Source organism: Canis lupus, unplaced genomic scaffold (assembly GCF_011100685.1).
Source record: "Canis lupus familiaris isolate Mischka breed German Shepherd unplaced genomic scaffold, alternate assembly UU_Cfam_GSD_1.0 chrUn_S2020H2219, whole genome shotgun sequence".
Classification (NCBI taxonomy): Eukaryota; Metazoa; Chordata; class Mammalia; order Carnivora; family Canidae; genus Canis; species Canis lupus.
In genome coordinates, this window is record NW_023330895.1 from 1 (window position 1) to 24,404 (window position 24,404).

At 45.7% G+C, this 24,404-nt stretch overlaps 1 protein-coding gene across 6 annotated transcripts; it reads right to left on the reverse strand.

Moving 5' to 3' along the window:
- Positions 1-535: 535 nt before the first annotated feature.
- LOC119878872 (TRAF3-interacting JNK-activating modulator-like) lies at positions 536-23,748 on the reverse strand. Of its 6 annotated transcripts, none has more exons than XM_038589421.1 (16): positions 23,484-23,748; positions 19,195-19,598; positions 17,167-17,311; positions 16,960-17,023; positions 16,674-16,698; positions 16,378-16,407; positions 16,188-16,283; positions 9,767-9,838; positions 7,408-7,548; positions 7,156-7,293; positions 5,807-5,936; positions 5,166-5,228; positions 3,653-3,712; positions 2,425-2,561; positions 1,438-1,551; positions 692-784 (listed from the first exon to the last, which is right to left on the reverse strand). In XM_038589421.1, exons 2-16 carry the CDS (start codon positions 19,537-19,539, stop codon positions 692-694), a joined length of 1,653 nt encoding a protein of 550 aa, XP_038445349.1. In that variant the 5' UTR covers positions 19,540-19,598; positions 23,484-23,748. The 6 variants fall into 6 exon arrangements, 5 of the variants coding, with proteins under 5 accessions (XP_038445353.1, XP_038445350.1, XP_038445349.1 ...); XM_038589423.1 differs by lacking the exon at positions 23,484-23,748 and adding an exon at positions 22,979-23,022; XM_038589424.1 differs by lacking the exon at positions 23,484-23,748 and adding an exon at positions 20,701-20,839.
- Between the last annotated feature and the right edge of the window lie 656 nt (positions 23,749-24,404).

The window sequence follows — 24,404 nt, forward strand, 5'->3', positions numbered from 1 at the left end:
AGTCACGCTCCCAGCAGTGGCTCTCTGACTTTAGTGTTTCTCTCATGTGGATGGTATTCAGAAAATGATCAGTTCTAGCTCAGGGATGACCTCTCAAGTACGAATTCTGAGCATCTTGAGAACAGTAGGGAAAAATGCTGTCATCAGTTGTGCACATTGCCATGGGCAGGGGGAGTAGGTGCTGGTGGCCTTGGTCATACATTTTTGCCATTTCTATACTAGGAAGTCCTCTTGACGTTGCTGAGATATCTGTTGATTTTTTTTTTTTTAATTGGGTAGGCGATAGGAGAAAAGAGATTGTGAAGAAAGGTGGTGGAGGACAAGCAATATACTCTTGTGTGGTGGTTGTAAATATACCTGCCCTAGTGGATAGTGTCTGCCGGAAAGTGGAGGACTGGGTAGGTTTTACTGCATGTTCATATACCACCAACTTAATTGGACTATGGAGACTAGACCAGGATGCTCAAATGTCTTACGTTTATGGATATGACATGTCTTTCAGGGGTAAACTAAGAGTTCCAAGGAACAGAGACAATTAGGTGAAGTTTGTTTATTTTACAGTAGGTTAAAAAAAAATAATAGCAAAGTCAAAAATCTCAGGGAAATCCACACTTTAAAGTATGTAAACCTTCTGAATTTTTCATTAAGTTTCTTGCTTCAGATTTTCACTCATGCAGCTGTCACAAGTGATTCATATCATCAGGCTGTCCTTGTTGGCCAGGAGCACTGCCAGTGCTATAGCAATCATTATCATCAGCATCGAGAGCCACTGGCCATATTGCCTCTGTGAGGGGGTTGAGGAGGGGGTGTTGGGGAGAGAGAAAGAGGCCATGGGTTGTTTAGAGAAGGTACAGGCAAAAATAATCTTCCTTCTTCTCATCCCTGCCCAGTGGAAAGTATTGGGTCAGTAGAGGAGAAAAAGCTGTTTACATCACTGCCCCTCTCACTTGGTCACTTCCTTTGGGATTAAATCACTTTACTGCTGGTCACTGGCTCCTAAGCCAGGATTACTGGCCCGGGGAATCAAACCCAGCAAAGGCCAGATACTTAAATACGATAATAATCAAGGATGGAAAATAATTCAGCAAAATTATATTATTCTCCGTTTGTATTCCTTAGTGCTTTTGCTGTCCTTACTCTTGCCACTAGCTCATAATAGGCTAAAAGAAAAAAACAATAATAGGCTAAAAGAACACCACTTCATGTTTTAGCTAATAGTCTTCCCCTTCAGGTTCAAGAGTTCCATGAAAATTAGGCTTAGATGCATGAGCCAGTGTTTACTGACACTTGCTATACTGTCAAGTATATAAACCAGGCTGAGTGGAACAGGCTGGCCAGAGGTTGGCACAGGCTGATAAATTTTATCTGCAAGATTTGGCCAAAGGAGGAACCGTCCCACCATCATCCAGGACAATACGGGAGGATAGACTCTCTTACTCTGGGAGGCGGCTGTTGGCTCTGGTTCAGCTCTTCTCGACAATGCTGCAGCTTACGTAGGCAGGAGAGATACTCGTCACTGAGGTTGTCTAACTCCGAATGCAGTTCTCTGCACTGGGGGGAGAATACCACCAACGTCATCACCATCAGTTCCTTCTGGGACAGCTCAGATTGGGGAGAGGGCCCCATGTGAGTTACCCCTTCATTCATTTGGAATTTTTACCATCATCCTCCCTTCCCAGCCTTTCTCAGAGATTTCAGTTTGCCTTTTGACTGTCTCACCTACTTTGTCTGGAATGTGTCCATTTAAATGATTATAATGCATATTATAATATGTATTGTACATGTCAGTGCTCTCATGATTGTGTATGTGTAAGTGCTTTGTAGATGGGGGCACCAAAAAATGACGATCTTCTAGCACAGAGGACCTGGGAGTGATCTTAGTAAAAGCATCTTTGCCAGGACCTGGTTGAGTTGCATATGAATACTTCTGGGGATATGTATGTTCCCCAGTATGTAGATGGAAAGGGCTTTGTTAATTAAAAGACACTATATATGTATATATGTGTGTGTGTGTGTGTGTATATATATATATATATATATATATATATAAATAATTAAAATTATATTTGCGTAAAAGACACTATTATGTATATATATATATATATATATATATATATATATATAGTTTTGAGATAACTCTAGGGCAAAGTTTGAGGAAATAATATGTTTATTAAATGTGTTTGAGTTTAGGTTGACTTTACAAAAGGTAACTAGTAAAACCCTGAATAACAGTTGGTATAAATAAAGGAAGGAAAAGATTGACAAATTAGCCCAAAAGTAAAGACATTTTATAAAGGCAAATGAATACCTACTGACATCCAGTCACAATTTAAACTTTGAAATCTTTGCTCTCTGGCTGCCTCCCAGTAGTTTTCCTTACTATTGTGGGATGATCCCCTCACTATCTTGAGGTCACCGTCTCACCTCCTTTTCCTTGGCCTGGAGCTGCAAAGTCTTCTTTTGCAGCTGGTCTCTGAAATCCCATTCTTTCTCCTTCCCTGTACCCTCAGGTTCCACTTCATTATGGGAGGGCTTTGGACTCCACAGAGGCAAAGCCTGATCTAAAAAAGCAGCCAGATTCTCAGTGATAGTGAGGTCCACACCTCCGAGGGAGGGCCTTATCACTGAGAGAACCCTGGAGTGACGGGAAGGGAGGAGAGGGAGCAAGGGAGGACCTGTCCCTGACGAGACTGCACGGAGTAGAATTCTCTCACTTCCTCCCATTGGGACCTTGCTCAATCTTGACACAGAGCTGGAATTTGAGCCCCTTGAGGTCAAGATTGGCATCTTTTCTTTGTATCCCTAGTCCTGTTTAATGGCAGATATTTCTAGAGGATACTTACTAATCCAGTTTCTTTTGTAGTATTTCTGGTGGTAGGTTTGTTTGGTGCTGTTGATATAACTAAGCCCTTTCCCTTCTGTCCTCATTTCAGTCATGAGAATGGCTGTCCTACCCTAGAATTCATCTTCATGGGGTGGCTTAAGGATGGCTTCTGAGCCACGTGGCAGTCTTAGTCTTGGTGAAGAGAGCAGTGAACTAGGAGTTAGAAATTGTGGATTGTTGTCTTAGTGGTGTCCTTAATTCTTATGACCGTAGACTTTCTTTTTCTTATCCATACTATGTGAGTATAATAATTTCTGTCTTATCTTTTACATGGTGATTGATGAGAAAACAAAAGACCTCATGGAACGCATAAGTGAGGGTCTTTCTCCCTGCCCGACCCCCGCCCGTACATGATGAATTCTTCTCAGAGAGCTAAGGCAGAAGACTCTTGAGGGTTAAGAGTGAGGTAACCGTTGCATGCAACACAGTGTGGACTTGGGGAGTTGGATTTGATTCAGAAAGTCAAGTGTAAAAATTGACATTAAATCCTGAGTTCAAAATCAATTTATTGAAATGTTCAACACAGACATATTTTTTGGAGAGAGTAGAAATTCTTTTCACAGTTTATATACTTCTCAGGATAGGAGGCTAACTGGTTAAAGTGTTCTCAAAGCCAATGATCAATCACCAAAAAGCTCCCCTAGATTCCTGCCCTAACAGACTCCTAGAACTGCATGGGACTCCAAGAGGTCATGTGGTCCGTCTCCTGCCTCTAGGTAGGCAAAGAAAGACCACTATCTTAGAATTTGTGGAAGTAAATTTGCTGACCTTTCTTTGTTAAGAGTTTCTCCTGTTCTTGAAGCTGTAAGGATTGATTCTGGAGCAGACCTGCAGGAAAACATAAGGAACTTTTCTATACTAGCATATCTACTGCAAACAGTGTCTTTTCAGAACTTTGCTTCGAAACTTAATTATTCAAAATGTTCTTGTCTGTTATTGGTTGAATAACCACCACCATTCATAGGAAATCCTAACCCCTAGGTCCTCAGAATGTGATCTCATTTGGAGATAGGTTCTTTACACAGGTAATCAAGTATTTTAGGATATTAGAGTTGGCCCTGATTTCATATGACTGATGTCCTCCAAGAAGGGGAAATTTCAACACAGACGTGCATAGATAGAAGACAAGAAGAAACACAGGAAGAAGAAGGCCATCTGCAAGCCAAGGAGAGTGGCCTGGAACAGATTGTATCCTCAAAGCCCTCAGGAGGAATCAACCCTGCCAACACTTTGACCTTGAACTTGTAGCCTCCAGAGCAAAATAAATTTCTGTTAAGTGACCCAGTGTGTGGTATTTTTTATAAGTACATCATCCTCATACTCATCCTACTTTGTCTTTACCTTTAAGTCTCTGCTTAAATGTTACCTTAGAAGAAAGACTTCCCCAGATGACTTTGTATGAAATAACAACCGGTTTCCCTTTAACCTGCTTTATTTTTCTCCATAGTAGTTACTGCTACCTGACACGTACTTAGTTATTCACAGAAACTCTGTACTTTATTGTAGAGCTTATTCAGAATGTAAGCTTCCCTAGGGAAGCTGCTGTGTCAGCTTGCTCAGCACTGTATCCTCACCATGTATATCTAAAGTACCTGGCACTTGATAGGGGCTCAACAGATATGTACTGAATAAATAAATGCACGATTTTGACATGGCTCCTTGCCCATTCAGCTTCTGCCCAATAGGTGCTTGGCATCTGCTGGTGGTTGCCTTACTTTTAATATTCATTGTGTGAAATTTCTCTGTAGGGGTGTCCGAGGTTAAGGTGGTGGGCAGCCAGCGGAGATATTAATCAAATCAGGTTCTCTTTTCGGCAATTGCCTACTTCCTTTTTTCTACAAAAACTCCCTCTTTGGCTCCAAAAGGTAGTTTTGAGGCATACATGGCGTGAACTGATTTTCTGAACCATTCCTAAAGACAGAAGTCTATAGGACATATTCACATATGTAATGAATGACAATATATAAAATAACTGCCTTAGAAAACCTACCATTTTTTTTGTTTTTGTTTTTGTTTTGAAATCTGAAAACCAGGGAAATTTGGGCGGATGTCATTGGCACAGAAAGAGAGAAGTTTAAAGAAAAAAAAAACGGCAAATATTAACTTGTGAAGAGCTATGTACATGACCTCACTTTCCAAGAAGGTCTGAAAATGCACAGAGGTAGGGGATATGTCAAAGACAGCCCCAAACCCCTCCACTGGATGCCTTTTGTGGGACAGGAGCCCCAAGAACACCAGAGAGCCAGCTGTGCTACTTTGAGAATTTGGAAAGGGAACTTACCCTGCAGCTGCTGTACTTTGGCCATCAGGGTGAGTTTCTCCTCCTCTGACCTCTTCAGTTGATCTGAAAATGAAATAATGCAAACTGAAATAGACGAACCTAAGACTTAATGAACCTGACACCAGAGAACGAGTTAGTAGGTGCCTCTGATGTCTGTGGCCTCTGATGTGTCAAGTGGAAGCTACTCTTCTACTTGTCACAGTACTGGAGAGGTAAATCAGCTCTCGAGGACCTTGGATCTCATTGGCCTCAGCAACCTCAGGTTGAATCAAGAGTTGTGTTTGCATAGGATTTGGTACCTGCCCCCGCCCTGTTGACACACAGGCTGTGATGGGAGACCTTCACTGTCCTTGTGTTTCAACTGACCTTTCCCTTTCAAATTAGAAATGCAGCTTCGCCACGTGTGACTAAAGTGGGAATGCTGTGACCTGGTTCAGAGGGACTGGCTGGAAAAGCAGGCCGATACTACAAGATTCGCTAGTGCAGCACAATTAATTTTCAGTCCTGGATGATCAAAACAGCCCTGCCTTTCCCTCGAGGTAAAATGAAATCACCAACCCAACCAAAGCCTGAGGCCTTCTCCTCCACCTAGCTTCCTTTCTGGGGCTCTCTCAGCCAGAGGCCTCCGAGGAGCCGGGTACCTTGTAGGTGTTGGGTATCTGAGCTGTCTCTGTCCCCCTGTAGAAGTTCAATCTTGGCCTGTAGTTCCTGGTGCTCATTCTCCAGAAGTTGCAGAGCCTGGTTCATCTGTAGGTCTCTACTGTCTGCTCCCTGTAAGGAGGAGGGCCCGACACAGAAGCAGGTCAGTGCCAGGGTGGAGGTTGGGAACAGATCCCATAGAAGAGGAAAACTAGAATTTCATAGACTGAAGTATTAGGGAAATGGAAACTAGGATTTTTTTTTTTTTCCTGCTGCTCTATTTCTCACATTTTAACAATGCATTAGACTTTTGGATGTTTCACAAGGAACTCGTTTGAGTTAATGCCCAAATTGAAAAATACCAAATCATCACTTTTTAGGTGTCTTCACATTGTCTTTTCATTCTAACACTGCTATTTTTTCTCTCAGATAGGGTCGTTTTTTTTTTGTTTGTTTTTTGTTTTTTGTTTTTCTCAATAAGGTTAAAAAGAAAAAGACCTTTATAAGAGATGTGGTTATTGTGCCCTGGTCAGCTGGGTTTGTTCCTTCGATAAGACTCCCATGCCCTGTCTTATTAATTTGGTTACTCAGGTTTCTGCTTCAATGAAATTATAAAGGTAAATTTTTGATGTGGGTTCTCAAAAATTTCAAACCAAGTAAGTAAAATCTATGAAGAAAAATAGCTAATATATGTGGAGGCTTGTATGTGCCGGGTATTGTGCTACATACTTTGTATGGATTAACTCACTTAATCCTACAACATTCCTATGATATGGGTACTATTAGCCTCCTTTCGGAGATGGGGAAAGTGAGATTTAGATTAGTTAACTTTGACAAGGTAACATGGGTTGGAAATGATGGAACCCTGGAGAATGCCAGGGGTCTACTATAATTGCTTAAAATCATAGTGGCAGGATGTTAGGTAATACCCAGCCTATAAGTAAGCTAGTGATGCTTGTTCCGTGCCAGTAGTAGGCATTTCTGAGCTGGATGCTCTGCTGGGATGGGGTGCAGAGAGTGGGTTGGAGTATGACAGCAATCTGATGAATATTCTAGTCACATCCTTTGCATTTGGATGGTGTCATCCAGTGAACACTTAGTTCATTGGCATGAGCAGTGCAGACATCCTTGCTGAACTCACAATTAGATTTCAGAGCCCAAACAGTGAGTCGGGTACAAAGTGGGTAATGAGTGAGGAACTGAAAGAGTGAGGAACTAAAAACCACATGCTCTCAGGCTGTTTTGGAACCCCCGTCCTAGTGGCAGCTTCTTTCCTTGCTGCTGTCACTGTCCCCAACCCAGGAGCCCTGCCTTCTCTCCCCAAGTCCCCACCCCACCCCGGGCCTGGTACCTGCAATTTAGACTGAAGCACATGGAGTTGGCTCTCCAGCTCTCGGTGCTGGGTCCCCAGTTTCCTCCAGTCCTCCTTCAGAGCTTCATACTGGCTCCTCCACTCTTCACACTTCTGCTCGGCCAGAGCCAGGGACCGCTGAGAGGGTGGTCAAGACAAGAGGAGGGTGCCTTGGGGGTTCCAGGGAGTTGTGCAGCTGCCTTCTATGCTGCCCAGAGCCACCCCGGGGTCCCAGGCCCAGCATCCCCACACCTGTGTGCTTTGCAATTGCTGCTCTGCACTCATTTTCTCCTCCAGCACTTTCTGCAGTGACTCCTTGGCCTTCTGCTCATAGCTGTTTTTCTGGTCTTCCATCTCCAATAACACCTTTTTCATTCCCCAAGGGGAGTATTTCTGTAAATTTGATCCAATCAACAAACATATTGAGCTTCTGTGTGCGAATCCCTGAGCTGGGATACAGAAAGGAAAAGAATTTGGTCCTTGCACTCACCTCCCCTGCCCCCCTGAGCAGAGATAGAAGTAATCTGATGGGTCTTCTTCCAGGCTCAAGGTGGGCAGGGAGAGGGTCCCAGGTGATGAGGAAGGTAAGCACGCATAACAAATAGTGCTCTAGGCATGTTGGGCATTCCCCCAGGCCTTCCAGAGGCACTTCAAATTCAGCATTTCCAAAGCAAAATCGTCTTTCTCAACCTACTTTCTCCTGGGCTGCTGCTTCTCAGTGACTAGCATCCTCACCCACTGTCTCCCAAGCCTGAGACCAGGGAGTCATCCTTGATTTCTCTTTCTCCCACTAATCAGTGGTTCATTGAGCATTGTCAAATCAACCTCTTTAACAGTTCCAATCTGTCTCTTCTCCAGACTTTCTGTCAGTTCAGACTCGGACAATATTGTATGGGTCAATTCAATATTTTCTCTATCTTCAAGCCTTGTAGCCAAAGGGTACTTTCTGAAATGTAAATCTAATCACGTAACTCTCTGTTAATCTCTCAGTGACTAAGGAGCAGGTCCAAATTCCTTGGCATGGCTCCTCCTTATAAGCTCAGACTTTGATTCTATGCTACTTCCACCCAAGCTGAATTGCTTATAGATCCCCTAAGCACTGGGCTTTTTGGCCTTTGCCTTTTTCCGTATAGCTTCTGCCTAGAGCATCCTCATCTACCCTTTTCACCTAGTTAACTTCTACTCATGCTCAAGATTCAGTCCAAAGATCACGTAAATTCTGATAAATCTTGACCAATCACTCCCATCCCTCAACTCATTATGGATTAGGTAGCTTTTCTTAAGGTTCACATAGTGTCCCTTGTATGTCTATCTTTTCATTCTATTGACTCTCCATTGTCAATATTGTCCCTTAGGGGATTGTAAACTCCTTCAAGGTAGACAGCATGCTTTAAAAAAATGTGTAGCTTCAGAGATCTGAACAATCCTCAGTACTCTTAATGTTTTAAAATTCATACATTTGCATTAAAAATTGTCTTGGCTTAACTTAAGAAGTTAAGAGCAGCTTTGCAAATTCCCTTAGGGTCTTCCCCTTCCTATCCTTTTCATCTTTTTGCCTTGTGATTCTGGAGAAGGCAGGCAGCTTTTACTGTCAATTCAGTTATCCCACTGAATAAGCAGTAGTCCAGATGATGCAAATTTAGGGATCAATATGAAATAATTTCCATTTAACTTTGGAATCATCTGAAAATTTGAATTTAAATATCAGTAGATCTTATGTTCTTAAAACTTTCATTAGAAGCCAGATCTAGGAGCTACTGGCTGAGGTCATACATGGGTATGTTCTAGTTAGTGGATTTACCCATACTGGCCAGCTTTACCCCTCACTGAAATATATAGACTGGTATTTTGGATTAGAAGTCAGTATTTTATGAGCACAGTTGGCATTATTTAGTTCATAAGAGTGACAAAGCAGGCCATACTGAAAAAATAAAAATTGTGGATCAGCAAACCTGTATATAAACTCTGTTCCCGCCTAAGACCAAAACCGTGCAGCCAGGTCCATCTTATCTCCCTAACTTCACATCACCTCATTCTCTTATCTGACACCTCATTCTCTTATCAGAAATCCATCACTTCTCAGGTGTGAAAGCTGATTTCTTTCTATCTCTTGTAATCCAAGACCAGGCTAATGAGTTAACTGAAGATGGATAACAGTGCAATAGAAAACCCAAGAGTGGTAGCCTTTTACTTCTTCCCAGGGATTGCTACTAGACTAAAGTTGCCCATGGAATGGAAATCATTTTGTAAGACTTTATTATAATATCCAACTTATCTATTCAGAGATTGGGACCTATGAAGGTCTATCTGGGTATTGTGAATCTTTACCTAGGGTCTCTCCCTACAGTTCCAGGTATTCCTAAGATTCCCCTGGAACTGGCACAGTACTGATGCTAGGGTTCCTTCTCAGGGTGCAAAGGGAAGAACGCCAGGAAAAAGGGAGAAAGGATGGGTTAGAGGCCAAAGTGAAAATGGCAAAGACAGAACTGAGTGAGTAGGTATGGGTGCTTTCATCTCTTTCAAGTGTCATTTCTAGAGAGTAGAATCAAGGTTCAAGCATTCTCCTTTAATTCTAGATTCCTGGGCTGAAAGTGTCCTCCCGAATGCTTACCTGGGTACAGGTGTACAGCTGGTTTTCTAAAGATCTCAGTTTGCCCTTCAATTTGTCTTCATTCAGCTGGCCCTGGAGCAAATGGGATGAGTTAATGAGTTTGGGCCAAAATACAGCATGCAGAGTTTTCTTCTGTTTTTCTAGCTTATTGCCTAGAACGTGGTCGTGTTCAAGCCCAATGTTTTTGGAACTGAACCCTTTCAGGAGGTAGAGAGGAAGAAAAATGACAAAGGATCTTTTCCAGTTCTCTGAAACAGGAGAAGGGAGAATCAGACTGTCCTCAGTTCTTCTCGGTACCTTGAGGTTCTCTAGCCAATGTTTCAGGATATCAGATTAGGAGTTCACTTGAAAGAAATCTTCTAAGCTTTCTTTCTTTCTTTCCTCATTACCTCTTTCCCGTGTCTAGGCACTTCTATATTTCCATCTCTTATAGCCTTGTACCTGGAGCTTTACTTCTAAAGTATAGGCTGGTAAGACTAAAGAAGTCTCTACATTCCCTTCCTTATCCTTTCATGGGCTGAATTGTGCCTCCTCCACTGCCTTCACCCCAAGTTTAGATGTTACATCCTAACTCTCAGCACCTCAGAATGTGACTGTATTTGAAAATAGGGTCTTTAAAGCGATAATTAGGTTGAGGGGAGCCTGAGTGGCTCAGTCGTTGACTGTCTATTGATTTTGGCTTAGGTTATAATCTTGGGGTCGTGGGATCGAGCCCTGCTTCGGGCTCCAGCTCCGTATGGAGTCAGCTTGAGATTCTCTCTCTCCTCTCCCTGCCCCCCTGCCATGCTCTCTCTTTCCTTCTTTTAGAAAAAAAAATAATTAAGTTAAAATGAGGTCATTAGGGTGGGCCCTAATCCAATATGACGTGCGTGCTCATAAAAAGAGAACAGAACATCATGTGAAGACAGGAGAAGGCAGCCATCTGCAAGCCAAGGAGAGAGGCCTCAGGAGAAACCACCCTGTCAACACCTTGTTTTAGACTTCTAGCTTCCAGAATTATGAGAAAATAAATTTCTGTTGGTTAAGCACCCAGACTGTGGTATTTTGTTATAGCAGCCCTAACAAACTAGTATCTCCCCTCACTACCTCCCCTTTCCCTCAACACACACACACACACACACACACACACACACACACACACACTGGACTCAAGATGAGAGGGGGCGCCTGGGTGGCTCAGTTGGTTGAGTGGCTGGCTGCCTTTGGCTCAAGTCATGATCTTGGGGTCCTGCTTAGCCTGGAGTCTGCTTCTCCCTCTCCCTATGCCCCTCCTCCTGCTCATGCTCTCTTGTGTGCACGTGCACACTCTCTCAAATAAATTAAAAATCTTTTTTTTTTTTTTTAAAAGTTGAGAAATCCTTTAAGAAAGCAGGAAATGGAGGAGAGCTATCAAGGCAGGGTGTGTGTTATTTGGGGAGTAGTCGTGGTGGTGAAGGGGCTTCCCAGAAAGCCACGTTCTGTGTATTCCCAAGCAGGGTGGGTTTGATGCCATCTTGGACATTCCAGGAAGGATGCTAATCTCAAGGGTGAGGGTGGAGAAGGGCAAGCTGGAAGAGGCTTATCTGTTTCTCAATTTTTCAGTATTTCAGCCTAGTAGCTAACTACCTCTTCGCTGCTCTGTACTTTCCTCACCTGTAATTGTCTCCCTTTTTCCAGGGCAGGGCTTTGTTCTTCCAGTCTGACGGAAGGTTGTGTGTACGAGGGGGTTGGGAGCGGGGGTGGCGGGGGTGCCATCAATGAGATGGTTTCCCAGAGGAAAGGCCATGGGTCTCTAGCAAGAACCGATTTCCATATCCTTTCTCTGGCTTTTCCAACCAGGCCCTGTGAGATGCTTGTGAGGTCTAGAAATGACATTTCTCTCAGTGCCTAAGATGCCATGTCCCCTCTCAGTCAGGCGGCTTGGGTGTTTGGAACCCTCATTATGCTTCTGGTCTACCGTGGCCTGGGTGCAGAGGAGAGGACTCTGTTTTGAGGTCTGTCCCCTTCAATGAGTTTCAGGGCACCTGGGGGAGGCAGGAAGTGGTATCTCACAGCTCCTGTTTTGATCTTGTTTGGCTGATTCTTCTAAACCTTGGGAGCCAGAGGGCGCCCCCACCCTTTCTGCTTCCTGTATTACTCAGCTGGGCTTTGCAAAAGCAAAAAGCTTTGCCAAAAATAATTTTTCAAAGTGCCTCCTGCTATTAATGTTTTTCATAATGTCTCGTGTGAGAGCTGAGAGTCCAACTGGATTTGGCATCGCCAGTAACCACAGGGCTTTGGGACAGATAAAAGAGATGGACAAAGACTTCCATTGTTTTGGGCTTGGGACTAACTGGTAAAGGGCTGCCTTCCCCTGAATGGCGGGTTCACTGTCAATCCACGGGTCCTGAACTCAACTTCTGCACCCCCATTTCCTGGTTCAGATCTCTACATTTTCCTTGTGCCTAAACTCCTTGCTATGGCACAGTGTAATCAAACCCACCGAGTTTAAGGTTTATCTGGCTGTGGTTTGAGAAGAAAGCAGACCAGCCCAAAAGCAATATCCTTATATTTCCCCTGTCTCTTACCCTTTTTTGGGTGATTCCTCACTCCTCCCTTACTATGGTCTTAATCAGTATCTTGGCCCTCCCCAACATTTTTGTATTTTAGCCGTACCCCAGATTACTTTTCCATTCACAATGCAACAGAAGACAGTTCAGGATAGCCCCTTCAGTGGGGATGAAGGACCACCCAAGTCTGGGGCTTAAAAAAAAAATCTCCTCCACAGCTCACCTTCCCAGACTCCCTGAGGCAGGGAAGAAAGTTGTAGCCAAGTTGTTGCAAATGAGGCATGTAGTTTCCTGGTGTGAGCCCCAGCCCCCCACGCCCCCCTCTCCCGTCATGAAGCCCAGTGGTGCAGTATGTGGGAAGAAGCACTCTTTACAGGCCTACAGTGGACCCGTTTTTTGGCAATCGCCGCCCCCCCCGCCCCAGCCTGGGAGCCCCAGGGCTCAGAGAGCAGAGCACCCCCCCCTCCCCCAGCTGGAAAAGGGAGCAAGGTGGAGGCTGTACACACCTGGTGCTGGTCTGAGGGCTTCAGCTCCTGCTTCTGCTTGGCTTTCCCCAGCCTCTGATCTGTTCTCCAGAAACACTACCACCTCACCACAGAAGCACCAGCCCACAGCTCATCTCTGCTCTAGCAGAGGTTGATTGAGGCTTGCAGCCAATCCCCCGCTGGGCTGTCATCTCAAAAATCTCGTTTCCACTTTACAGAACTTAAAACCCAAGTGTGCCCTGCCTCGGTTTTTGAATTGCCCAACACTGAGAGCTTGCTTTCTCTTATTACCCGAATTGTTTTCTGCTCTGGAGTCCCCGCAGGGCCCTAGGCCGCATCATATTATCTAATAGGCCCAGAGTCAGCTTTGAGGAGGAAGCAATGGAGGGACCTCATTCTTGGGGTTCTCACAGAGCTTGTGGTGAGCTTCCCTGCATGTGAAGTTGGAAACTCAAATCATGGGGGCCAAATGGAAAAAACAGAGGCCTGAACTGGGCTGAACGCCAGCCCCCGTTTTGGTCACATTCTTCTCAATTAGTTTTCCCAGGACCACAGTCTCGGGCTGTCCTTCCATGGAAGTTGAGGCTTCCATGGCAGGAGTAGAGGGTTGCTTTATTTTGTTTTGGGGGAAACAAGACCTCTTAACTGAAAAAATCTGACTATTTCTGTTAAAAACAGGAAGCTGTGGGGGGGAGGGGGGTTGGTGGAAAGGAGGAAGAAAAGAAGGGTGAGTATAGGGAGGGGTGGGAAGACGGGAGGGAGAAAACCACAAGCAGAGGAACCGAGGCTCTCATGCCCCTTGTGGCGTGAAACTGCCTCCAGAGGTGACCTTGGAAATGTCTCCCATTTCCGCCAAGCTTGCTATGACTCGCTTGGGATGTCAACACAGCTCTGGCCACTTCCCCACCCACCCAGAGCCAGGGTCCTGATTGTTGTCAGAGAACATTTCAAAGCACAGATCTGATCATTCATTTTCGACTTAGTTCCTCAGCGATTTCAGCGTGTATGCTGCCAAAGTGACCACAGCTCCACAGCTATTGACTGAGCTCTTCGTGAGGATGGGCCAAACATTGCTAAGTGTAGGACTTTAAACCCAAATACAGAGTCCTCCCATTGCTACCCTGCTGATGGCCTGGAGCAGTGTTCTCGAACTGGGAGTAGCATGTATTCTCCGGGATCTGTGATCCTTTCATTTAGGAAAGAGTCTCTACATTATTTTAAGGTTGAGATACCCTGTCCATCTGAAAAAGGTTAAGCTTCATAATTCCAGAGACCCATCTGAAGCCCTTTCTGGTCTTATCTTTGGAACTCCTCTGACATGATGCCGTCATTTCAGCCACACTCGGCTATACCCAATTGTTTGTGAGACAGAGGGCCTATAAGCATTCTGATTCCTTTACCTTAAACAGCCTTTCCTTTCTGCTTTTTCTTCCCCATCATCATTCCTACTTCTGTAACCAGTAAACGACGCATCCTTCCTGACCCAACTCAAGTGGTCCCTTTCCTTTGAAGCCTACCCTGTTCCACTTTGGGCCGAGTAATTATTTGCTTCTCTCTCCTCCGTGTCACGTTTTAGAAACCACTGTTACAGCTTCATCACACCGTACATCTCTCTCTTCCTGGCTGATATGTGAGCTCCTCAAGAGCAAGAACCCTACTTCTTTTTGTCCCCATAGCACAGGGCTCAGCACATAGTTGCAACTTATCAGATGTCTGTTGAATAAATGAGTGAGATGATCTCAAATTAGTTCAGCACCGGAAACCACCTGGCATGCACAGCTGTCTGTCCCAGGCTCCTGCTCGGCTGATGAAAACAACTTCCTTGACAATCAGGACCCCTGAACGTAGACACTAAATCCCGTAGAATGCCACGTGAGGAAGGAGGACTGCGCTTAGGAAGTCTCTTTTATATCACCATTAACTTCTCAGTTTTGTTTTAAACCCTCCCAGCCCATCTCTCTGTCTAAATATGAACCATCTATGCCGCAGGGTTAGATGTTCATGGAGGCCCGTGAGGTCATGCATTCTTTTTGGACCAGGCACTTTATGCTCCAGTGGCGTAGCTCCCTGAACATCTAAGGGATCTCACTCTGGGGGTCTAAGGACCCTGAGAGTCCCCGAGACCCTTTCACAGGTTCTATGAGGTCTTTTCTCTCCCAACTATGTATCTGTGTGAGGCTGGATTTTCCTCCATACGCTTCAACCAAAACAATGTATTATAGCAGATGGAAATACGAGAATCTTCTGTTCAGACTTTAAAAAGATTTGCCAAAGTGTAAAATAGTGTTACTCCTCTCATGATTTTTTGGAAAATAAACTTATTTTCATAAAAGTATGTCATTTAGGTTCGCATGTAGTGGGTTTACTACTGTATTTTAAAATTTACACACATTTTAAGTTTCCTGTTTTCATTTCTAATATGGTAAATCCTGATGTGGTAAATACAAAACATTCTTTGGGGTTTTCAGTAAACTTTTTGAAGAGTATAAAGCAGTCTTCAGATTAAGTGTTGGAGACCCATTGCATTAGACTATATTATGCCTCTAGGTCTTTGTCTGTGCTGTATCCCCAGCCTAGAATATAGTTTCTGCTTCCACGTTAGTCTGGAAAATACTTCCATAACTATAAATATTTCCTTGGTTTTCCTCTTCTCTGGAGTCATTCCTTCCATCTTATATATACTATTATATACTGAAAACATTTCTCTTATTTCGTTTGTCATATCTCTGCATTGTTTAGGCATCTGCCTCCCTGACAAAACCACAAGCTTTCTAAAAGCAGGAACTCTAACTAATTAATATCTCATGATTTCCAGTGCTCAGTACGGAGAACATGATCTATAAATATTTGTTGAATGAATGGACTAAAATAAGGAGGCCTGAGTTTTAGTTCCAATTCTGCCTCTAACTAGCAATGTGACTTTGGGCAAGTCACTTGACCTCTCTGACACTCAGTTTCCTTGTTGGTGAAATGGGAAAACTTAGACTACATGATCTTTCAGGTCCCTTCTCACTTTGACATTGATATCTAAGCTGAATAGTAGGTGCATGATGGCTCAGAGTTAATATTGGTATGAATCCCATACAAAAAGAGTTGACATTCACCATAGTCAATAACGGCAAATGTATTGGGATCATCCTTCTTTTCTTCCAACAAATTGAAAAATGGCAATTCTTGCCTGTTTTGGTTCTGAGTCTTCCCTGGGTGTGGAGCAACATGAGCCCAGCTAATGATTCTGGATTTAGCTGAGCTCTTCCATATATTTACTGTGGCATGTTTGACCTTTAGATCTTAGCACCTCCTACCTCGCCTCTTCAGTAGTGAGAAAACCCCTTCTCTTGCTGGGGTGGTGTGTAAGAAGAGTAAGAGCCCACAAGCTTTGTTCAAACAAAGATTTCATTCCCTTACCTTCCAAGAGCTGTCAGAGGCCCTTATCAGAGTGGACAGTAGGTCTTGGAGAATGACCATTTTTTGTTTTAGAACCAGCTCCCTCTGTAGGGCCTCCTGGGGGGCAAAAATGCAAGAAGGCATGATTAATCTGGATGAGAAGAGAGCAAATGGGTGAAGGAGCTGAGGGGAGAGTTCACATGTTACTTACTTTGAGGTACTCAGAAAGCTGGATGATTTCCTAGAGAGAAAGAAAAAGGGTATTCAAGAAGACTCTAGGTCCCCTGAAATTCTTGAACATGCAACGAGAGCCGAGACTGGCTTGTGTCAAGTAACTTTTCTTCCTTGACTCAGACAGAGTCCCTCCAGGTCCTCCTGTCTGTGCTCATCCAGGAAGAAAGTGCCCCTCCATCCCAGCTGTGTTTACCATAGAATTCCAGTATGTCAGAGCTTAGAGGAGCTGAGATACCCTTTGAGTCAACCCCTTCAACGCGAGGATTTTCTTACCTTATCTAGAACTGCAACTCCATAACTGGGAAGAGAAGAAATAAAAACAGAAATGACACTCGATCAAAGAAACAAGCACATCAGGAGATGGCGGGTGGATTCCTTCTCTGATCTCTTCTGAAGAGCCAATAGGGTGGGGAAGGCCTTCCTTTCTCTCAACTAAGGTGGATGTGGAAGTTTGCTGTGTTCCTTCTCCACATACTGGGTGAGGATTCAAGCAAAGCTTAGAAGAGAGGAGTGGATGGTATGGAAGGAAGCTGGGGGCAAGGACATGGAAGGTACTCACTTGGTCTGCTGACTGGCATCATTCTTAATTGCTGGCTGGGCTGTTTCTGCCTTTGTCTGGGTGCCTGAGTGATAGAGGATAAGGTGATTCAGAACCCATGGAGGAGGAAGTGGGAAGGCACAGGGACTCTCCACTGTCAGCAAGCTGAGCCTGCTGTGGCCAGATTCTCTGCAGGCCCCAGTGAGGTGGGGGAGGCTCTGCTCTTACCACGGTGGTGTTTGGGTGGTTTTTTGGCGGGATAATCCTTCAGTGAAAGGTCCTCAGCCTGGGAGGGCTGGCTGGCCAAATCCCTCCAGGGGCCTGAGGGAAGGTGATGCTGGCTTGGAAAGACCTCAGAGCTGGTCCCTGACACCTGGAAAACAAGTAGGGGATGCGGAAAGCCTAGAGCCTCTTAGAGCATCATTCTCCAGCTGACCGCAGAAAAGTGAACCAGTGATCAAGTTTCAGGTCCAGAAAACCAAGGTAACCCATTCAAAACTTAAAAACTACAAAGTTGTCCCTGCTCCTGGCCTTCCTCAGCTGTGGGAGGAATGGTCCTTCCCATGCCAGGCAAATGGGGAGCTGGGCTTATCTCTCCTTACTTTCTCTAGAACCCCTGACTTATCTTATTTGGTTTCAGCCACCTATGCTGCCAGCATGGTGATGTGGAAAGAGAACTGGCCTGAGAGTGAAGGCATCTAGGGTCAGACCCTGCCTTTTCTACTAGGTCTCATCTCCTATCTGTGCAATGAGTCTGTGTGATGTAGATGATCTCTGAGGTCCCTTCCATGTTTGAGAGGTGGCTTCCTTCCTCTCAGTCATGGCTGGAATACTGCTGAGGTTTTGTGAGAAGAGCCAGTAGAGCAGGAATGTGTAGGGAGGGGTATAGTAGTAGTTGTCACAATCTAGTCGGCTCTTTTTATATATTCTTCATGCAAACTCAAAAATTCTATGGTTGTAACAGAACACCAAAAGGCTAAGGGGTGCCTGTGGTATCCAATCATGCAGACCGACTCGAGCTCAGTAAAACTTCGATAACTGACAGGCTTAGGCAAAGTTCTTTAGTTAAATGTGTTTTTGCACTTTTTTCTCCTTAAAAAAATTCTTTTTAAACAAAAAGCATTCAGAAGTCTTCTCGCCTTAGAAGGTAACAGTTGGTTTTATTTTACAATCGGGCTCAAGGATCGTTTTTCTGAGCAGCACCTTCTATTACTGATAACAGATCCACTAATTAAGAAGCCCGACTGAGGGATCCCTGGGTGGTGCAGCGGTTTGGCGCCTGCCTTTGGCCCAGGGCGCGATCCTGGAGACCCGGGATCGAATCCCACATCAGGCTCCCGGTGCATGGAGCCTGCTTCTCCCTCTGCCTGTGTCTCTGCCTCTCTCTCTCTCTCTCTCTCTCTGTGACTATCATAAATAAATAAAAATTAAAAAAAAAAAAAAAAAAAAAAAAAAAAAAAAGAAGCCCGACTGAACTTCTACTCTGGGTGCGGAACCAGGCCAGGCACTTCCAGGGAATACAGCGGACCCATCCCTGCTGTCAGCATACTCATAACATGGGTAGGAAGACACAGATGGTTTGCTGGCTTAGATCCTCTCAGCACACCCTGATTTTTGCCAGCACTGCTCCTTCCCAGGCCAGAACGATGGGTTCTCTAAGTATTATTACACAATCTTAGAGGATTTATAACCTCATAAGGACCACAGAGTGCAGAGGTGGCCTGGAGAAGCCAGGGAAAGCTTACTGGACCAGACAAGACCTTCGCTGCATGAATTTAGTACAAACGGAATGGTCCAAGTAACAGAGAAAAGGTAGGTGGGTACAATAGTCTCACAGAAGAGGAGAGGAGAGGGTGTGTGTGTGTGTACTCCTGAGAGTATCAAGAAGATAGGCCTGTGTACCTGGCACACAGTAAGCACTCAGTAAATATTTGTTGAATGATGGATGAAGAAATGCTCTAGAACATATGTATAGACTGCCTAAATTTGAACTGATAACTAAGAATTAGCAATGGGATTGCTTTTACGTTTTTTTTCTTCCTTAAAAGGCCAGTGCAAAACAACAACAAAAAAGAGCTAAACAAACAAAAACCCAAACAACAAAAACCTCTGAATGAGTAAGTGGGTAAGGGAGATGCTCTATGACTGAGGAAGAAGGAGCTTAATTTAAATCACTTTTTGGTGAGTCTGAGCCCAATCATCTGCCTTAGTACCCCTGCCTCCATCCAGAGTAGCGTGTCCCTTGACATGACCCACCTGCTGCCGGGGGGAAGAGATCCTGTTGGCCCAAGACAAGGGTTCCTTGAGGTCAGTTGGCTGGCCTGGCCTCCTGGAGGGACCTCGCTCCTTGGCCCTGGGGCTCTGGGCCTTGCCTGTCTCCTCCACCTCCAGGTCCCTCCTCCTGAAGAACTCCCGTTGTCGTGCACTCTGGAGCTGCTCTCTCTGCTGGGTCCTCAGTGCCTTCCCCACCCGGCGGCAAGTGGTCACATTGGGGCGGCAACGACGGCTCTCACGGATTTCCTGCCGGCGTTCACACTTGGCCTCATAGCTCTCAGCCCCCCGGGCCAAGCCAGGGGAAGGCCTGGGGTCTGGGCTGATCATGATGACCTCCTGAGCACCTGTTGTGCTTGGCTTCCAGTTCCTGGAATAGCTGCCTGGGTCTGCCAAATGCCAAGAGGGAGGAGAAGGGGAGGGGTCAGGAGATGGGCAGAAAAATGACTATCTCCCTGGACCAGGGGGCAGAAATAGCACAATGTCTCAGTTGAAAACTGAGGAGGTGATGGTGTTGAACTTGGAGCAGGACTCCTAGGTCCAGGCTCCATACTAATTTTTGCTTTCCTCTGGCCTACGTTCCCCCTCTGCAAAGTGGGAAGATCTCTTTGCACTGCCACTTCTTCCTTGATCTCACCTTCCTTGATCTCACCCTGTTTCTAAGTCAGGGGAACCTGAGAAACGATTGATAAAAATTGTCAGGAGCATATAGCATTTTGGATGGCAGATAGGGATGTGTTCATTTTCCAGAGACTTCTAGAGAACAGGTAAACTGGCTCTCTCTTCTCCAATCTAAAAGGAAGGCCCGCATCTTTCCTGCTCTCTTGACCCAAGCTGAAATAGCTGAGTGACTCTTTTCTCAAGGCCTGGAATAATAACCAGACCCCCCCCCCCCCAAAATTGGGGCCAGTCCTGTGACTACCACCCACTGCTGTCTTCTTAACCCTTAGCAACTAGCTTCTGAGCCCAGACCTGGGCATGGTTTAGGAGGAAAAGCTCACACTAATTCCTCCGGTCATGGAGTCCTGACGTTGGTCCATTGGTATCCACTCCTGTCCCAGGATTGGGATCTGACCCTCAGGAGCACATCAACTCAAACCAATATTGGCTGAGTACCTGCCATCTGTGCAGTGTTGACTGAAACCCATTTCACAGCTTCTAGCTCAATAACACTCCAAGCTAAAGGTTTCATGTTTTAGAATCTCCTCCCTGCTAGGGCTACGTAGGCTGCTAGGTCTGCTCTCCTTAGCCCAAATACAAATCATACCATCAAAACCAGCAACCACATGAATGATACCTCAATAAGGCTATTATAAACAAAAATGAAAAAAATGAAAACAGTAACCACAAGTCCCCAGGGAACCAGGCGTGGTGTAGAAGCCGTACTTGCTGCCTGTTTAGATAATCTTACCTGGTATTCACATAACCCCAACTCTAACTTCTTCTTCTTTCTCTATGCTTTCTCCCTCTTTCCCATTCTCCCTCACCTACCTTCTGCAAATTTGTTTGGGGCTGGATGTGGCTGAGCCAGATCCTGAACACAGGAAATTCTGTGCCCTGTTTCCACTGACCATTGGAGCTAGCCCAGTGGAGGACGAAGGAAGAGGGACTCCCCCTTCCAGCTTCTGTTTCTCCTTTCTGTCCTACAATGTCACTACCCACTGCCCACAGAACCTCGTTCCTGGATAGGTCAGAAAGGGCATCTCAGCTTCATTGACCAGCAAGTAATTGCCAGCTCTGGCCCCTTGAGTTTATTTATAGGCCAAACAGACTCAACAGGTAGCAGCCTTTTTGTCCTTTCATTGGAACTTTGCTGCCCATCTGGCTCAGTCCAGAATTCTCTGCAGGATTCCTGCTATCTCTCTGATCAGACCACTCATTCCCTGGGGTCATTTGTGGGTGGGGCAATCTTACTCCAGGAGAGGGGTCCTATAAGGTCAAGCCAGGCATGCTCTCAAAGAGGCTTAGTGGGGGATACTCTGGTATGGGGCAGTGCAGACCCCAGGCAGAACTGTGAGGCTGCAGGGTACTTGGGTGACTCAGTGGCTGAAAGTCTGCCTTTGGCTCAGGTCATGATGCCGGGGTCCTGGGATCGAGTCCTGCATCAGGTTCCCTGTAGGGAGCCTGCTTCTCCCCCTGCCTGTGTCTCTGACTCTCTCTGTGTGTCTCTCATGAATAAATAAATAAAATCTTAAAAAGAAAGAGAAAGAAGAAAGAAAGGAAAGAAAGAAAGAAAAAGAAAGAAAAAAAGAAAGAAAGAAAGAAAAAAAAGAAAGAAAGAAAGAGAAAGAAAGAAAGAAAGAAAGAAAGAAAGAAAGAAAGAAAGAAAGAAAGAAAGAAAGAAAGAAAGGAAAACTGTGAGGTTGTGGATGCTTGTTCTCTACTCCCATCCCTGGGAGTAGATGATGCTCCCCCCCTTTCTTTAGGCTTTTCTCCTCATTCCTACTCTGTACGGTTCCCTGACTTCCCACCTGCCACTTCTGTTATTTAAAAACAGAACAGGATGCAAAAGACCCATTCATATTGAGTTGTAAATGACTGAATGGAGGAGACTCGGGATTATTACAGGTGAATCCCATGTCCAGAATCTACCCTTCTAGGAGCCTAAGCCGTAGCTCCTGGCTAATTCTACCTTAGATGGGGGAAGCGGAGAGAGCCCTCGCTCCTGGCTGTGTGGGTTCATATCCTGGCTCTGTCATCTACTACCTTTTTGCTTTTAAGTGCCTCTAAGCCTTAGTTTTTTTCATTTATAAAACGAGACCCCAACCTCCCTTGTAAGGTTATAAGAATTAAAGAAGAAAACGCACATCAAGCATCTGGCACATAACACACAATAAATGTCAGCTTTTTTACAATACTGAAGTAGGATTATTACTACCCCTGTCTTGCTGATCTTGGCTACCAAAGACTTGGTGCTGTTAAGCCCAAGGCCTTCAGCTGGACCAGCACCCCAAGATCAAGAATGCCTCATCCTTCTGTTCCCCACCCTTTTCTGTTTACTACACGGAGAGGATGTGGCCTCATGTGGATCGTATTTACTGCTTCGGTTCGTCTGACCTCTGGATGTGGGCTACAAGGACTTGTCCTTGAGCTGGACACAACCGCCATGTCAAATAGGCCCGGCAGAAAAGCAAAGAAGAGGTGGGGAGAAGAGCCGGTGTCCAGCCTGTCTGCATCCCACCATTAAAACGTGGGCCCCAGGTAATCCTAGGGCTTTGTAGAGGGGGCAAAGCCTGTGATTATGGAGAATCCTCCTACCTTCCTGAGGGGGAAAGCGCCGTGGGGGAGGAGATGGAGCCTGAGATGAGGTCTCCCCAGACTGCCTGACCCTGGCCAGTGCACCAGTCTGCAGACACATGCAGTGGCTTTGCTCTGCTTCCTAAGGGGCAAACACTGGGACCTGTTGCCCAAGTGGGGACTTGCCGTCCAAAGGGCTCCTTACAGAAGGGAGCATTCGCAGACCCCCAGGGCCTGACACCCGGTAGGATTAGGTGCACACAGCTGAGTGGAATCACATCCAGCTTTCGGGGGTGTCTTGACTGTTCTGATTTGCTTCAACACAAGAAGCCATGTGGCATGGTTGACTGACAGGGATGGGCTGTAGAAGAAAAGGGAACTAGTCCCTGTGTGGTTCAAAGAAAGGTCACTGGGCCACTGCCCAGGCTTTCTGGCAGCTGGCAGCATGACAGGGCCCATTTGGAGCTTGGGGAGGAGGTGATCTTGGCTCAGGGCGTAGTGCCTCAGGGAGAGGTCAGGGTGCTGCCCTCACCTGACAGTGGTTTGTCGCTGCCTTTCCAAGTCTGCTCCTACTTCCTGGCTGTGTGTGCTATGAATGTCTTCCTGTATAGGTCTGGCCGTCCTGGTGCAGAGCTCCCAGTGTGAGCCCAGGAGAGAAGGGCCGGCAGGCACCTGGGCTGTGGAAAGGCAGCTTATTGTTTTGGGGACTCCTGCTTTGAGGGGAACTATAAAAGAGCATTTAACTCATGCCCAGTACTGGGTAGCTGGGACGCTAAGTCATTTGACTCACTCCTAATACAATCTGAAGGACGGAGCAGAGGAGCGTTCAAAGATCTACCCCTATGCCATGGCTAGTGCCTCCGGGAGCCAGCCAGGATGCCTTCCTGCTTACCCAACCCCAAACACTCTTAAACTAATCCATCTGCTTCCGTGTCTCCCCCTCTGAGCCTAGGGAAGCTTGGATGACCGAGCATCTTCCCCACCCCAGAGTCAGAGGTCCCCAATCTGGACACAAAAGCATCCTCCTTCTCAGTTACCTTGGGTCCCAGGCTCCAAACCAAGCAGCTCAGGAAAGCATTCCAGCTCCTGGGCAGATCTTGGCTCTGGTCTCAGATGGGGCAGGACAGCAGCTGAGTAAAATGCAAGCTCTCAATCCATGGCTCTGGGCCCCCTTAGCATTTCCCTTCTTGGTACCGTCTTTCTTTTTGCACGGCAGCCTTGCTGAAACAGGAAACAGACAAAGCCACAGTGCTAGCTCACCCCAGTTCCTCTCTCTTGCTCTCGGGTACAATCTGAGTGGGCCCCCGAGCCCTTGAGGCCTCTGGGGCTGGGCACAGGAGCTCCTCCCATCTTTGGGCACCCACCAGCCACCCTTTCTCTGGCTAGTGCATTGGTGTGAGCTCTCAGTTGGTTGCAAATCAAGATCCCTTTCTAAAAGTAGACAAGGATGGGACTCTGGGTCACATCCAAACCTTGCAGTTTCTATGGGGAGGCAAACAGCTTTTTGACATAGAAGAGACGTTCCCAGCATAGGTTTTCATGTATATCAGGTAGCTGTCTCTGTAAAGATTTTCTCTTTCCTCTGGTTACCTCTTCCCAATCCCAAAGAGTTGTAAGGAGTTTCTGCTCTTCTGAAGTACCCGGTGTCTTTTTCAGAATTCTGGAATGAGGCCAGCTCTGACTTTGCTCCTTTCTGAAGTAGTGCGGGGTAGGGGGTGTGAAAAGGTGGTGGATGGGTGGCAAGGGAATGAAAGGAGCCATAGCAGCAGAATCTCATAAAAAGAATTTCCAATTGACAAGAAATTTGGGTAAAAACTAGAAAGAACCGATCTCTGTGCATTAAAAAGAAGCTATTACAAATGATACTGTCAGGAAATGCATAAGAAGGTGGAGGGGAAATTGCATTAGGACAAGTTAACTAAATAGCTTTGTAACCATGTGCAATCAGCTTGGTCTGT